Source organism: Pan troglodytes, chromosome 5, assembly GCF_028858775.2.
Source record: "Pan troglodytes isolate AG18354 chromosome 5, NHGRI_mPanTro3-v2.0_pri, whole genome shotgun sequence".
Taxonomy (NCBI): domain Eukaryota; kingdom Metazoa; phylum Chordata; class Mammalia; order Primates; family Hominidae; genus Pan; species Pan troglodytes.
The window spans coordinates 171,806,428-171,821,851 of record NC_072403.2 but is presented as its reverse complement, the minus strand read 5'-3'; the positions used below and the strand labels follow the sequence as shown (position 1 = coordinate 171,821,851).

General features: G+C 42.1%; 2 protein-coding genes and 2 non-coding genes across 7 annotated transcripts in view; 3 read left to right on the top strand and 1 right to left on the bottom strand.

Moving 5' to 3' along the window:
• Positions 1-612: 612 nt before the first annotated feature.
• On the top strand, positions 613-11,836 carry TCP1 (t-complex 1). Of its 4 annotated transcripts, NM_001246572.1 has the most exon segments (12): positions 906-1,103; positions 2,340-2,425; positions 2,612-2,740; positions 4,492-4,589; positions 4,993-5,103; positions 5,642-5,823; positions 6,409-6,535; positions 9,677-9,852; positions 10,223-10,346; positions 10,701-10,893; positions 10,998-11,161; positions 11,527-11,836. In NM_001246572.1, coding segments are annotated over 12 exon segments (1,671 nt in total). In that variant the 5' UTR covers positions 906-1,039; the 3' UTR covers positions 11,744-11,836.
• On the top strand, positions 4,756-4,895 carry LOC112209665 (small nucleolar RNA SNORA29). Its single transcript, XR_002944488.1, has one exon. It is a non-coding gene; the product is annotated as a small nucleolar RNA SNORA29 (small nucleolar RNA).
• Positions 10,408-10,539, top strand: LOC112209661 (small nucleolar RNA SNORA20). Its single transcript, XR_002944484.1, has one exon. It is a non-coding gene; the product is annotated as a small nucleolar RNA SNORA20 (small nucleolar RNA).
• Positions 11,737-15,424, bottom strand: part of ACAT2 (acetyl-CoA acetyltransferase 2) — a 17,054-nt gene continuing 13,366 nt past the window's right edge. The window contains exons 6-9 of the mRNA XM_009452331.4: positions 14,492-14,614; positions 13,300-13,454; positions 12,496-12,606; positions 11,737-12,129 (exon numbers count right to left, since the gene is read on the bottom strand). Of these exons, the coding sequence (XP_009450606.1) occupies positions 11,959-12,129; positions 12,496-12,606; positions 13,300-13,454; positions 14,492-14,614 (560 nt within the window). The 3' untranslated portion in view covers positions 11,737-11,958. The remainder of the gene's footprint in view (positions 12,130-12,495; positions 12,607-13,299; positions 13,455-14,491; positions 14,615-15,424) is intronic.

Sequence of the window (15,424 nt, the reverse complement as noted above, 5' to 3'; positions counted from 1 at the left end):
TCAGGGACAAGCCTTTGGCTGCTGTAGATCCCCAAACTCTCCACGCCAGACGCCGCCGACCCGGAAGTAGCAAGTCCCCTGCCACTGAGTGGCCAAGAGGGCGATCTGTTATCCTGCACCGCCAATCATCGCTCACGTCGAGGGGCACGCAGGCCCTGGAGCCCACCAACCACCTCGTAGCTACGCCCAAGACCACGCTTTTTGCTTAAGTCCGGGGTCAAAGGCACACACCCCACAAAACCATGTTTGGGTTTTCTACTCGGAGAGCTTGGGCGGTCATTGACTGGTCCACACACACCCCACCTGGGCACCGCGTAGGAATGAGGCAGGGCAAGATGCAGTTTTCTCCTTAAAAAGGGTGGTTGTCTTCCTCGAACCAAAAATTTTCCCGTATGGCCCGCTGGAAAAACTGCCCCGTCCCACCCAGGTTTGCGCCCTTAAACTTACACTCCTGAGGCCTGGAGCAAAGCCGGCCGATCTGCCTCACGCTCCCCGAGCAGGGACAAGGAAAAGACACTAAACCTAAAACGCACGACTCGCTCAGAACCCCAACTCTAACTTGGAGAAGGGCCCGCCCCTCCAGTTACACCCCAGCTCCAAGCTCCACCCTTCTTACAACCTTTTCTAGAAGGCACTAGAATGGCCCACTGCGTCTGCGCAACATCGTTTGAGGCGAAGGTTCAACCTCTTCCCAGCGGTCCAACATCCGACTTCCGTTCTCCGCTTTCGCGCCCTTCCCATCGGCTATCTAATTGGACAAAAATGCCGAGCCCGCCCCTTCCCCGGAGCCTCACTTCCGTCACAGTCCCGTTTCTCTCCCTGTTGCCCCTGCCTCTTTTTCCTTCCCGCCGTGCCCCGCGGCCAGGCCGGGGCAGCCGGGAAGCGGGTGGGGTGGTGTGTTACCCAGTAGCTCCTGGGACATCGCTCGGGTACGCTCCACGCCGTCGCAGCCACTGCTGTGGTCGCCGGTCGGCCGAGGGGCCGCGATACTGGTTGCCCGCGGTGTAAGCAGAATTCGACGTGTATCGCTGCCGTGAAGATGGAGGGGCCTTTGTCCGTGTTCGGTGACCGCAGCACTGGGGAAACGATCCGCTCCCAGAACGGTAAGGGCGGGCCGGGCCTGGGTCGGGTTTGCGGCCGGGGAGGGCCGAGTCCCACCGCGACCGGACCCCGGCTGCCCTCGTGCCTCTCCTTTACCTCCGCAGAAAGGGCCTCGGGGCCCCGCAGCCGGACCCAGCCCACCCGCCGTTCTCTGGGGCAGGGCGCTGTGGCCCCACTTTTCCCACAGCGAGGAGGAGCCCCGGAGCGCGCGGCAGGGTTTTGAGACCGGCAACGCGTGGATGTGGTGTCCGGGGCGGCGTTGGAAACGCGCCCTCCGCGGGAAAGCGGGCCACGCCTCGCACCCCTTTTTGTTTCAGGGCGACCCCCTGAGTGTCCATGTTAAACGCCAGGTTTCATTTTAGGACCATTTACCAGAAAAAGAGTAGGTCCATCCGCGCGCCCTCGGATGAGCCCGGTGCCCTGTCCGCCCGCAGCTGCATTCGAGGTCGGGCGCCCGGCGTCCAGCTGTATCCGGGTTGACAGCTTCTAACAGTAGAGTTAGCCCAGGAAACGCCACTCGAGTGCATTGACCCCAGGAGACGGCAGCGCTAACTTAGCAGAGCGTTTGCTGTCGGGCCTTTGGATACCTACAGAGCTTACTGTTTCTTGATAGATTCCTAATTTTTTTCGTAAACAAATCTGAAAGTCACCACCTTCCCCGTTGACTACCGATTTCTCTCCTCACAGATAAAGAGAGTTTTAATGAGCAAAAAACTTGCAGAATCTGAAGGAAAAGGCTGGTATAGCTGTACGAAGTGGCAGAGCATGAAATTGGTGGTTATTACTTTTTTTTTTTCCCCGCCATCAGATTCCACCCCGCATCAAAGCTGTGCCAAATAGGCTCGCTTTGTTTAGGGACAGGGTCCCACCTGTTGCCCAGACGAGAGTGCCATCATAGCTCACTGCATTCTCCAAGCACAGGCCCGCGCCGCCGCATCCGGCTTTGTTTTTATTTTTTGTAGAAATGGGTTTTGCTATGTTGCCCAAAGGGGTCTCAAACTCCTGGCATCAAGCGATCCTCCTGCCTCGGCCTCGCAGTGTTGGGATTACACCTGTGAGCCACAGTGTCTGGCCCCATTTACACTCTTAGTAGGTGGTTTTTAAATAATTAACACAGATTTGTAGATTTGGGAAATACGGGGGCTGTTGGATGTCATTTACCTTTAGGCTGAAATTACTGTCTTTCAGAGTTGTGGCTTATCCTCATTTCTTTTTTATTTTTAATTGATTGTCTACAGTTATGGCTGCAGCTTCGATTGCCAATATTGTAAAAAGTTCTCTTGGTCCAGTTGGCTTGGATAAAATGTTGGTGGATGATATTGGTGTAAGTACACATAACTGTTGTGTTAGTTTCCTTAAAGTAAAACTATCTTCAGTGTTTTGCTATGTTCTTTCTTTGACTTTATCAGAATCCACGTACTGGAAGGTGATATTAAAGGTGAACGTGTATTATAATGGGGCTGTGTTGATTTCTATAAGTGGTTCATATTTTTTCCTGCGAATTTCTTAGGATGTAACCATTACTAACGATGGTGCAACCATCCTGAAGTTACTGGAGGTAGAACATCCTGCAGCTAAAGTTCTTTGTGAGCTGGCTGATCTGCAAGACAAAGAAGTTGGAGATGGAACTACTTCAGTGGTAGGTAGACTGGCTAAAGAATGATCATTTTTCTAAAAACGACCGACTTTCAGAAAGTTGAAGCCATAAGTGGGTCATTTGTGCTGTGTCAGAAATAAGTTACATATTCTGAATGCCCAGAAGATTGAGCAAGAAGAAAAAACAAAAGAAGTTACACATTTAAGAGGGGAAATAAGCTTCTTAGGTACAGATTCAGAAACAAAATTTGTAAGTTGATAGTTACAGCTAGTTTGTACAGTTTAAGTAGGAAAGAATTTGAGTTCATTTGACATAGCCCCATTGTTTTAAATGTTGGTATTCACAAGTTTTGAGGGCTTATTTTTCCTTTTATGGCAGTATTCAGACATCACACAGATTTTTTTATGGTCTCTCAAAAGTCTTGTTTCCTCCCCCATCACCCCTTGAGACTTGGAAAGCTCTCAACTTTTCTGATTATTTGGAGGATAAAATGTTACCAATCTGGGGGAGAAACAATGTTTTTATATTATTATTTTTAGAGACCATCTGTAGCACAGTCTGAAGTGCTGCAGTGCTGTCATATCTCACTGCAGCCTGGAACTCCTGGGTTCAAGCAATCCTCCTGCCTTAGCCTCCCAGAGTGCTTGGGATTGCAGGCATGTGCCACCACAAGCAACTAATTAAAAACCTCTTTTTTTTTTTTTTTTTTTTTTAGAGACAGGGTCTCGCTATGTTGCCCAGGCTGGTCTTGAACTCCTGGCCTCAAGTGATCCTCCCTTCTCGGCCTCTGTAGTGCTGGGATTACACACATGAGCTGCATTCAGCCTGTTCTATTTTTTAAATCCTGACAGGTAATCTCAGGAATTCAAAATGGGAGTGTGAGAAATTAATAAATACATCATGATATGACAGTGTGATCTTACCGAGTCAGTAAATGTGATACACAGTATAAACTCTTCATAGATCATCCAGCATGCTGGTATAGTAGAAACACTATTGTTTGGTGAGAAAGATGTTAATTCTGGAGAAACTAGATAGTTTGTGGGGAAAATGTATTTCTAGATTAAACTTTAGCCATGAAAGAATGGAATCTACTCCTAAAATATGAATGTGATCTTTGTCTAACTTACAATAATGTGATTTAACAAATGTAGTTTTCCTCCCATAAGAAGCTGACAGTCTTTTTGCTTTAAAAATATTTCTTAGTGTTTTAACAACTTGAAGAACTATCTTTTTTAAATAAAATAATAGCCTAATATAGGTCATATGAATAGTCACACTCGGTTTAGCTTCTGTTGAGCACTGTCTCTAAAGGTAATAGATGTGTTGTCTTTTACGGTTGTATTGCTGAACTAGTTTCTTATTGCTGAACTAGTTTCTTAGAACATTTTTCTGGCTCCTACCCAGTTTTGGCCATTTGCATTTATAATACAATAAGACCTCACTGAACATCCACAGTGGCTTCATGGAAACTGACTTTAAGAGGAAAGATGATGTATAAAAAAACAAGTTTTCCTCCCCCCATCAGCGTTACAATAAACAACTGTATTTGAGAAATTGCTGTCCATTGTTTTGCTTAAAGTAGCAGTTTCCAAGAATTTATGAGTAACGTGGAGGACTTAGAGTGTTTTGTAGCGTTCTTCTCCCTTCACCCCCAGGTTTCTAATAACCAGTTAATTCATTTCATCACTACCATTTTGGTTAATAATATATGGCCATTTTAGTGTCATTTCATATGTATTGCACATGTTGAATATCCGGCACACTCAGATCAGTGAATGTTTTCTCAACAGGTTATTATTGCAGCAGAACTCCTAAAAAATGCAGATGAATTAGTCAAACAGAAAATTCATCCCACATCAGTTATTAGTGGCTATCGACTTGCTTGCAAGTAAGATTGTTTGCATTCAGAGAAATTTTTTTTGATGTAATAGTTGTAAACTGTGTTGTCTTAACGTTCTGATTAATAACTAAATTTTAATTTGAAAACCTTCAATTTAAATGTTTTAGCATTTAAGTAGTAATATTTGAAGTTAAAAACTTGGACCAGTATCTTTTTTCCCATTTGACTACCACATTTTCTCCTAATAATAGATTTTAGTGGCTATGCTTATGGGATAGATTAAACTTGCCATGATCTGAAGAGGGAGGGTTTTTTCATGTCCTCCTCCTATATGAAATGGCTGAACAGATATTATTACTTACGACATTTTGGCTCTGTGTTAAGCATGATGAATGCAAAGAGTTTGAGTAGTGACTTTATAAGCATTTTTCTCCCCCACACTTTTAAACAGGGAAGCAGTGCGTTATATCAATGAAAACCTAATTGTTAACACAGATGAACTGGGAAGAGATTGCCTGATTAATGCTGCTAAGACATCCATGTCTTCCAAAATCATTGGAATGTATCCTTGTGGTTGTCAGATAAAATTTAGACTTTTTAAAGCATAAGACTTTGAGATGGGCATGGTGGTATGTGCCTGTAGTCCCAGCTACTAAGGAGGCTGAGATAGGAGTATTAATTGAACCCAGGAGTGCCAGTCCAGTGTGGGCAACATAGCAAGACCCTGTCTCGGGAGGGGGTGCGTGTGTGCGCATGTGTTGCACGCACGCGTGCGTAGTAGCAGCAGTATCAGTTTTGTGAAATAAAATTTTGAATAACCAATTTTATGCAAATTGATATCAATAGAGAGGAGTAATGCTGTATTGAAATTACCTGTTGCCTTCCCTGCTTTTTTAGGGTGAAAAGGTGATAAAAAGCATGTCTAAAAGTGATATGAATTGCAGATAGTGATAATGTTATAACATTTTGGTGACAAGTAATGCTTGCTTCTTTAATAGATTAGATTACTAAAAGGAAGTCCCTTGAAATTACCCTTGATTTTTCACGTGTGTACCCTTTGTCCATTCCAAACCTGTTACTGTCCTTAACTTTTGGCGTAGAAATGGTGATTTCTTTGCTAACATGGTAGTAGATGCTGTACTTGCTATTAAATACACAGACATAAGAGGCCAGCCACGCTATCCAGTCAACTCTGTTAATATTTTGAAAGCCCATGGGAGAAGTCAAATGGAGAGTATGCTCATCAGTGGCTATGCACTCAACTGTGTGGTGGGATCCCAGGGTAAGGTTTGGGATTTGGTTTATAGAATGAGATTGCTACAGATTAAAACTAGCTTTTCTTTTGGCTGGGCGCGGTGGCTCATGCCTGTAATCCCAGCACTTTGGGAGGCCGAGTCAGGTGGATCACGAGGGCAGGAGTTTGAGAGCAGCCTGTCCAATATGGTGAAACCTCATCTCTACTAAAAAATACAAAAATTAGCTGGGCATGGTGGCACCTGCCTGTAGTCCCAGCTACTTGGGAGGCTGAGGAAGGAGAATCACTGGAACCTGGGAGGCGGAGATTGCAGTGAGCCAAGATCACACCACTGCACTCCAGCCTGGGCTACAGAGTGAGACTCCGTCTCAAAAAAAAAAAAAATGTTTTTTTGTGGATTATGTGCAGTACATCTTTTTGTAATTTAAAGCACATACAACATGGTAGAAGGAATGTGAATTAAAAGAAATTACGTGCATTTAATGCCATAAAATTTTTCTAAGATAAAATGCAATGAATTAGTCTAAATTTGTGTGTTTACATCGATTATAGGTACTCTTTATTATGCTTTTAAGGATAGACGTATTAACTTAATCTTATGTTCAATTGTAGGCATGCCCAAGAGAATCGTAAATGCAAAAATTGCTTGCCTTGACTTCAGCCTGCAAAAAACAAAAATGAAGCTTGGTGTACAGGTGGTCATTACAGACCCTGAAAAACTGGACCAAATTAGACAGAGGTATGTTGAGAGATTATTTTTGGCCTTTTCAGTGTGAGTGTCTTGGTGGACTTTAACATTTTTAGCCAAGTCAAACTATTTTACTTCCAGAAAAATTAGCCTGGTGGTGTTTTTAGAGGGATTTGGGGTTATACAACCTATATGAAAATCGGCCTTTTTGTGGAATTTTGATTGTATGAGTCTATTAATATTAAAGACGTAAAAGACAGGAATCTAATTTCCTCAAAGCAGTACAGAACTCAGCAGTATAGTATTGACTGTAACCTACTGTTTGCTAGATACTGGAGGTGCAGGTGATATTAGTGGTTGGCATGCCAGAAGAGCTAATGGTGGAGGTAGTGTGACCATTGCTATAGATTTGACTGCCTGACAGTCACTTAAAACAATAAATTGTTTAGGCTGGGCACAGTGGCTCATGCCTGTAATCGCAACACTTTGAGAGGCTGAGGTGGCAAGAATCTGAAGCCCAGGAGGTTGAGGCTGCAGTGAGCTGTGATTGTACCACTGCACTCCAACCTGGGTGACAGCGAGACCCTGTCTCAAAAAAAAAAAAAAAAAAAAAAAGAATAGTTTAAACAGTAGTTAAACCAGACCTACAAGAAAGCTTTGCCAAGAGTAAGAAATGTGCTGTCATCTTTTAAATCAGTCTGCACGGGTATTCTTTTTTCCTTCCTTCCTCATACAACAAAGTGTCCTTTCTTCCATCAAAGCCAGTCCCTCTACAGTAAGTGTTCTAGAGTCTGTTTCCTTCTGCTCTAGAGCCTTGTCTTTGATTCTTGTTTCATACTTGTATCTTCAACTAATTATGCTCTTTCCTGGATTCTTCGTGTGGCTCTTTTGTCCTTCAAGCTTCTTCGTACATCCTTGTGCTATAGGTACTCCCTATCGTACATCTTTTTTTTTTTTTTTTTTTTTTTTTTTTTTTGAGACGGAGTCTCGCTCTGTCGCCCAGGCTGGAGTGCAGTGGCGCGATCTCGGCTCACTGCAAGCTCCGCCTCCCGGGTTCACGCCATTCTCCTGCCTCAGCCTCCCGAGTAGCTGGGACTACAGGCGCCCGCTACCACACCCGGCTAATTTTTTGTATTTTTAGTAGAGACGGGGTTTCACCGTGTTAGCCAGGATGGTCTCGATCTCCTGACCTCGTGATCCGCCCGCCTCGGCCGGGCGCGGTGGCTCACGCCTGTAATCGTACATCTTTACAGGCAGATGTCATGAGTGGTTTACTACACAAAACTTCTCTGGTGCTTTTCTTCTCATCCCTTTTCAGCCCTGTTCTCCATTTGAGGGACTGCATGTTAAGGTCTCTAGTGTGAAATTCGGAAGACATTTTCAGCCTTCCTCTTACTTGACCTTTAGCAACCCTTTGATTATGTCCTTCTTGAAATGCTTTCGGGGATGGAAGGCTTTGTGATGCTGCTTTGTCTGGACCATGTCATAATACTCTCCAGGATAGCCTCTTTGTTCCCATGACTTCATGTATTACCTCTCTATGCCAGAGACTCTTTCAGCTGTTTCTCTAAGCTCCAAACACACATACCTCTATCTAGGAGAATGCTTTTCAAGCATCTCAAAGTGAACATGTCTAAAACTGAACTTGTGATAATACCGCAAATCTGCTTTTGACCATTTTAGTGATGGGGAGTCCTTCACACAGGCAGAAAACTAGGAAATGTCCTTAACTCCTCCTTTTTACCAACACTTTTTCTCCTAATCTGTCACCAAGACCGCTTGATTTCTACCTCCAAATTAAATTTACCTACTTTTCATTTGCTTGCCTAGACTGTTGTAGAAACACACCCAAGCTAGTCTCTTAGAGAAGCTTTTCTTTCTTCTTCAATCTAAATTATATTCTGTTGTAACTTCCTGTATTTTTTCTTCCTGGGGCTTATTACAGTTTTTACCATGAGTTTATATAACAGTGTGTAGCACACAGTACTTGTTTAGTAGACAAGCTGCTTTTGAGGTTGATCTGTAATTCATTTTACTTTAAAAATTCTTCGAATGATCTATTCACATGGCTTCACTCATATTGACTCTGCAAATCTGATCTCCCATAGTTTATGGTTTCCATGATGTAAGTGACTACCTCCTGGGAGCTTCACCTGAGTAACAGCAGAGACTTCAAACTTAATCTTGTCCTCAACTAAACTCTCATTTCCCATCCTGCCCCCAAAACTCTTGCTATTTATTTTACTCCAGGAGTCACCCAAGCCATAAAATTTGACTTTTCTGTTTAGGTTGTCTTTCAGCTTATATCTCATGTTATTATCTTCTTGTCTTCAGCCATTCAGTGCAATTTCCACATTGATAATCAGGGAATCCTTTTGAAAACACAGATGATATACTAGTCTTGCTTAGAGATATTAAGCTTAGTATCTAGATTGTTTGGTGTAACCTGCAAGGTTTTTCACTTTTCTGGTTCTACCTTCTTTTGTGCTTTCAACTCTGGACTCCTGTTTTTGTTTGTTTGTTTGTTTTTGAGACGGAGTTTTGCTCTTGTTGCCCAGGCTGGAGTGCAGTGGCACGGTCTCGGCTCACTGCGACCTCCGCCTTCTGGGTTTAAGTGATACTCCTGCCTCAGTCTCCTGAGTATCTGGGATTACAGGCGCCCGCCACCAGGCCCAACTAATTTTTTGTATTTTTAGTAGAGGTGGTTTCACCGTGTTGGCCAGGTTGGTCTCGAACTCCTGACCTCAGGTGATCTGCCCGCCTCAGCCTCCCAAAGTGCTGGGATTATAGGCGTGAGCCACTGTGCTTGGCCTGGACTCGTCTTCATTGTCCACCTCCTAGGCTAAATTTATGTCTTTTATGTGCTTGTAATCTCTGCATACCACTTTAGTGACACTTGCCCTGGAGTGTGATTGGTAATCCCTTTCCCGACTAGATCCTTGAAGGCAGGACCTGTGTTCCCTGTTTAACCATAGTTCTCAATTAGTAATTCAAATTTGGGTTGGGGAGAGCTAAGTGGTAATTTTTAATTCCTTCAAATTTTCCATGAATTGGACTAATTTAAATTCTGGTCAGAGATAACAAAGGATAATACAATTTGATCTATGATTATCTTGTGATAAATACTTAATGGAAGTTAAATTATTTTTAAAAATCACAGAAGGTAACTCAGGTTACAAAAATACTTTTCAGAGAATCAGATATCACCAAGGAGAGAATTCAGAAGATCCTGGCAACTGGTGCCAATGTTATTCTAACCACTGGTGGAATTGATGATATGTGTCTGAAGTATTTTGTGGAGGCTGGTGCTATGGCAGTTAGAAGAGTTTTAAAAAGGGACCTTAAACGCATTGCCAAAGCTTCTGGAGGTATGTCTTGTGCTGGCTGTCACATAAAATACTTTTATTATACCTGACCCCATCAAAGGTCTTTTTACATTGGAATATTGACAGAAAACAGCTCAAAAACATTTATATTCTCTTAATGCTTTGTGCTACCAACACATTTATAGAGCCATTTTTCATGTAACTGGAGAAATTTTGTTGGAAATTCATGAACTGAATTTGTTCATTTCTAAAATGACATAGTTCCATCTTAGGATAAAAGGAGTTACCGTGTGCTGCCTAACTAAATTCTAAACTTGTAATATAGCACTTTTATCACAAATGCTACTGAGTCCAAGGATATTAAAATCATGAAAGAGCAATATTCACAGATGCTTTGTAACTCTCTTATTAGCAACTATTCTGTCAACCCTGGCCAATTTGGAAGGTGAAGAAACTTTTGAAGCTGCAATGTTGGGACAGGCAGAAGAAGTGGTACAGGAGAGAATTTGTGATGATGAGCTGATCTTAATCAAAAAGTAAGAGCTACTTTCTAAAATTGTAAAGTTATACCGATTTTGTTAAGTAAAAGTAGGTTTTCTTCCCATTTATTTGCTGCTTGTAGTCTCACAGTGATACGAGCAGTTATACGCATGGGATAAAATAACATTGGGCCACTGTAAATTGAGATGAAGTAACCATTTTCATCTCTTCTGCATGGACTAGACATTGTTTCTGTATAGTATATCTAAATATCCTGTGTAGGCAGGACTTAAGGGAACTTTATGTAGACTTATTTTATTAAAATGCCATTTTTTTGAGAAATTGATGATCTTGGCAAAAAAATTTTTTTAAAAATGCTATTACAAAAATTGCACTTTTGTTTTGAACAGTACTAAGGCTCGTACATCTGCATCGATTATCTTACGTGGGGCAAATGATTTCATGTGTGATGAGATGGAGCGCTCTTTACATGATGCACTTTGTGTAGTGAAGAGAGTTTTGGAGTCAAAATCTGTGGTTCCCGGTGGGGGTGCTGTAGAAGCAGCCCTTTCCATATACCTTGAAAACTATGCAACCAGCATGGTAAGAACAGTCATTTCTTGTCTTAGAGGCCTGAGAGCAGTAGCTGTGGACTTTAATTTTTTTTTTCCCTTTTGTGAAGTCAGCTAATTTTCTTCTTTTCCTAGGGGTCTCGGGAACAGCTTGCGATTGCAGAGTTTGCAAGATCACTTCTTGTTATTCCCAATACACTAGCAGTTAATGCTGCCCAGGACTCCACAGATCTGGTTGCAAAATTAAGAGCTTTTCATAATGAGGCCCAGGTTAACCCAGAACGTAAAAATCTAAAATGGTAAGCATACAGTTTCCCGCTCTTTGTTAACTTCTGCAGAACAGGTTGCATTAAAAAGGATAGTAGTCAATTACATGTCAGCAAACATAAGTAACAGACTTGTCAAATACTTAACATGAAAAACTTCACAGCAAGCATTTGTTGTTCAGTCACTAATTCAAGGGATAATGACTAATTATTAGCACTGGTGTGTCTTAGTTAACTGTGATTGCTAATCTCTCCCTGCTTCTTTTGGTAGAAAGACTACACACAAGATTTCTAGTCTGATTTAAAAATCAAGCTTAATACTTGAATGAAATGCTGGAGTTAATAGGCCACCTAATGAAATTGTAAGCGGCCGTTTAATAATTCTTTCTTAATTGCAGGATTGGTCTTGATTTGAGCAATGGTAAACCTCGAGACAACAAACAAGCAGGGGTGTTTGAACCAACCATAGTTAAAGTTAAGAGTTTGAAATTTGCAACAGAAGCTGCAATCACCATTCTTCGAATTGATGATCTTATTAAATTACATCCAGAAAGTAAAGATGATAAACATGGAAGTTACGAAGATGCTGTTCACTCTGGAGCCCTTAATGATTGATCTGATGTCTCTTTTATTTATAACAATGTTAAATGCAATTGTCTTGTACCTTGAGTTGAGTATTACACATTAAAGTAAAGTACAAGCTGTAAACTTGGGTTTTTGTGATGTAGGAAATGGTTTCCATCTGTACTTTGGTCCTCTGATTTCACATATTGCAACCTAGTACTTTATTAGTTTAAAAAGAAATTGAGGTTGTTCAAAGTTTAAGCAATTCATTCTCTCTGAACACACATTGCTATTCCCATCCCACCCCCAATGCACAGGGCTGCAACACCACGACTTCTGCCCGTTCTCTCCAGTGTGTGTAACAGGGTCACAAGAATTCGACAGCCAGATGCTCCAAGAGGGTGGCCCAAGGCTATAGCCCCTCCTTCAATATTGACCTAAGGGGGAGAAAAGATTTAGATTGTTTATTCTTCTGTGGACACAGTTTAAAATCTTAAACTTGTCTTTTTCCTCTTAATGTATCAGCATGCTACCCTTTCAAACTCAAATTTTCATTTTAACTGCTTAGGAATAAATTTACACCTTTGTGAAAATTCATCCCTGCCTATCTTACCTCGTTCCTTTTATGCCAAGTAAGCTAATGTCTTTTTTTTTTTTTTTTACCTTGGGAAGTAATGAACTCAGTCCTAGTAACTAGTATTTCTTTAACTATTACCCACATGGCCAACACCTAGAAGATACTATCTTAAAATTGGATTGTGAAATTCACTGGTAAGCTCTCAGGGTTACTTGTGCATCTTTACCTTCTCTGGGTTTAATCCAAGTTCTTTAACTATTGCAGCAGAGACGGCTGCAAAGGCTTCATTGATTTCAAATACGTCAACATCTTCCAGTGACCAACCTGCTTTTGTAACCTAGAGGAAAGATTCATAGAAAACAGGTCTAAACTTGGGTGGAAAGGCTAAAGTTAAACCATTCTTTGTCAACATAAATATATGCTGCATGATACTGGTAACTGCTACTTTGGTTTGTTCTTAGGTTAATATAGTGACATTCTCACACATTTTTGCCTTAGTGACATCCATTCCATCCAAAAGGTTAAGGATGTGATCTAAAAGATCCCTTAGAAATTCTAAATTGTCTTAAATTTTGAACCAGTAGCATCTGTTATGTGTACCTAAAGCTAATGTAACAGAATCAGTTCCCCTAGAAAGCATGTGATCCAAATGCTCTCAGTGGCTGGGGGTAGTGGCTCACACCTGAAATCTCAACACTTGGGGAGCCTAAAGCAAGAGGATCAATTGAACTCAGGAGTTCAAAACCTGCCTGGGCGACATAGACCTTGTCTCTACGAAATGAAGAAGGCGTGGTGCACCTGTAGTTCGAGGTAACGGGAGGCTAAGGCAGGAGGAATATTTGAGCCTAGGAGTTTTGAGGCTGCAGTGAGCTATGATGGTGCCACTGCACTCCAGCCTTATCTCAAAAATAGAAATAAATGCTCTTGGTTACTCTTCTGGTAGGGAAAGACTAGAGCTAACTACATGAATAAGCTCATTTAAGGCTAACAGGAAGACAAATTTCATAAAAGGGAATAGGATTATACTCACAGCTTGCTTTATGGCTGGAATTGGTCCTATTCCCATAATGGAAGGCTCCACACCCACTTGGGACCAGGAAACTATCCGTGCTAAAGGTGTAAGCCCACGTTTATCAGCTTCTGACTTCTTCATAAGAACGACAGCTGCAGCACCATCATTTATTCCTGTAAAATATGAGTGACTTAATTTCTACCATGCTTATTAACCTCAGTTACATATCTGTGGCTTCTTTACCACCTGAAGACATGAGTTAAATGATTTTACCTGTTGGCTAAGGCATTTACTATAATTCAACAGACTTTACAGTATACATAGAAATTATGTTTGGCAATATATTGACCACAAAACTTTCCAACTAGAGAAAGTGGTAGGATTACAGTAGTCGGGGCTGGGCGTGGTGGCTCACGCCTGTAATCCCAGCACTTTGGGAGGTGGAGGAGGGTGAATCACCTGAGGTCAGGAGTTTGAGACCAGCCTGACCAATAGGGTGAAAGCCATCTCTACTTAAAATAGAAAAATCAGCCAGTGTGGTGGTGTGCGCCTGTAGTCCCAGCCACTCAGGAGGCTGAGACAGGAGAATTGCTTGAACCTGGGAGGCGGAGATTGCAGTGAGCCAAGATTGCACCACTGCATTCCAGCCTGGGCGACAGAGTGAGGCTCCGTCTCAAAAAGAAAAAAAAAGGATTACAGCATTTGGGGAGGGGAGATATCTTGACAGGAAATGGAAGAATAAGCCTGGGCTTCACAAGGAGGTATTGGGAGTTTCTGGTACTGGAAAAATACAAAGGTAGATAAACTGAAGTTCCCTAATTTACTTCTTCATTTGTATGTCTAGTTGGGATGTCAAGAAACCAAATTAATTCTTTCAGTATAGGTTAAGTCAATGATCAAATACAGAGAAATGACATGTTTCCTTAAACTGTTTTAAGAATAATTTTGTACATAAATATTGAGTTGGGTGTGGTGGCTCATGCCTGTAGTCCCCCAGCTACTTGGGAGGTTAAGGCAGGGGGCTCACTTGAGCCCAGGAGTTTGAGGCTGCAAGTGAGCAATGATCATATTGCTGCACATGAACCTGGCTGGCAGAGTGAGTCCCTGTCCCAAAAAATAGTACTTTTGTATATAAATAAAGAGAAAAATATTCACTCGGTAGACATTATAGAACATAGTATTCCCCCAGATGTCCTTCAGAAAATCTAACCTGAAGCATTGGCTGGGGTGACTGTTCCCGTTCCATCAGTAAGAAAGTAAGGCTTTAGCTTGGACATGGCTTCTATGTTGCTCCCATGGCGAGGAAACTCATCTGTTTTAACTTCAATAAGACCTAAGCAAAGGAAAACCAATTACTCAAGATTAGTCCAGAGACAGAAGTAAGTGTGCTGGGAATGGTGGGTTCTCTGCCATTAAACATGAGGATTCATATTTAGCAGAAAAGTTTTAATATGTGACCACTTTGATGACAACAGGAGGAAAGTACACACAAGAATTATTGTACATGAAAACAATTTATGAGTATGTCCTTATGAGACACCTGTGTTTTCCAAATCCATAGGCCTTCCTGAGGAAAGTAGCTACCAGGGACCTGTTTGTGCCAAATTCTGCTATAGTTTGGGTCATAGTACTTGGCTGGTTACGAGTGAGTGGATCAGGGAGTCTCAAAGCCAATCGTGCACTGCTGGCAGGACATAAGAGATATCAGTTATCAATAAGGGAGCTTGACGGGAGCATTCTGTATTAGAAAATAGCAAGTGACCCCAAAAGATCCACCCTTTAGAAATGTGAAATGGAGATCACACAGAAACAGCGAGAAGTAATGGGTGTCCACTTCTGAGGAGGTTGAGCCTATACAGGAAACAGGTCAGCTGGTGCCTCCTAACAACCATGAGCCAGTGCTCCACCTTCTCATGAAACCTGCTGTGTGTGCACAGTGGTCATGGACGCTCTGGAACCAAGAGTGCTTGAGTGCTGACATAGGTCCCATGTTACCGTGTCCTGTAAACCCAGCATATCCCCTCCCCACATTCATGTATCCAGGACATATATTTGCAACCTGAAAAACATAACTAAGATATAATTTCTAAAGATTCCTATGTATTACTCTTTTAGATGTTACTCTTACCTATAAATAGGTTGA

What these genes read in the sequence shown, in the direction of transcription:
- TCP1 (XM_009452299.5), top strand. An exon ending in CATTGCCAAAGCTTCTGGAG is followed by an intron (nt 9,853 to 10,222) that starts GTATGTCTTGTG and finishes CTCTCTTATTAG; the next exon opens with CAACTATTCTGTCAACCCTG. An exon ending in GAGCTGATCTTAATCAAAAA is followed by an intron (nt 10,347 to 10,700) that starts GTAAGAGCTACT and finishes TGTTTTGAACAG; the next exon opens with TACTAAGGCTCGTACATCTG.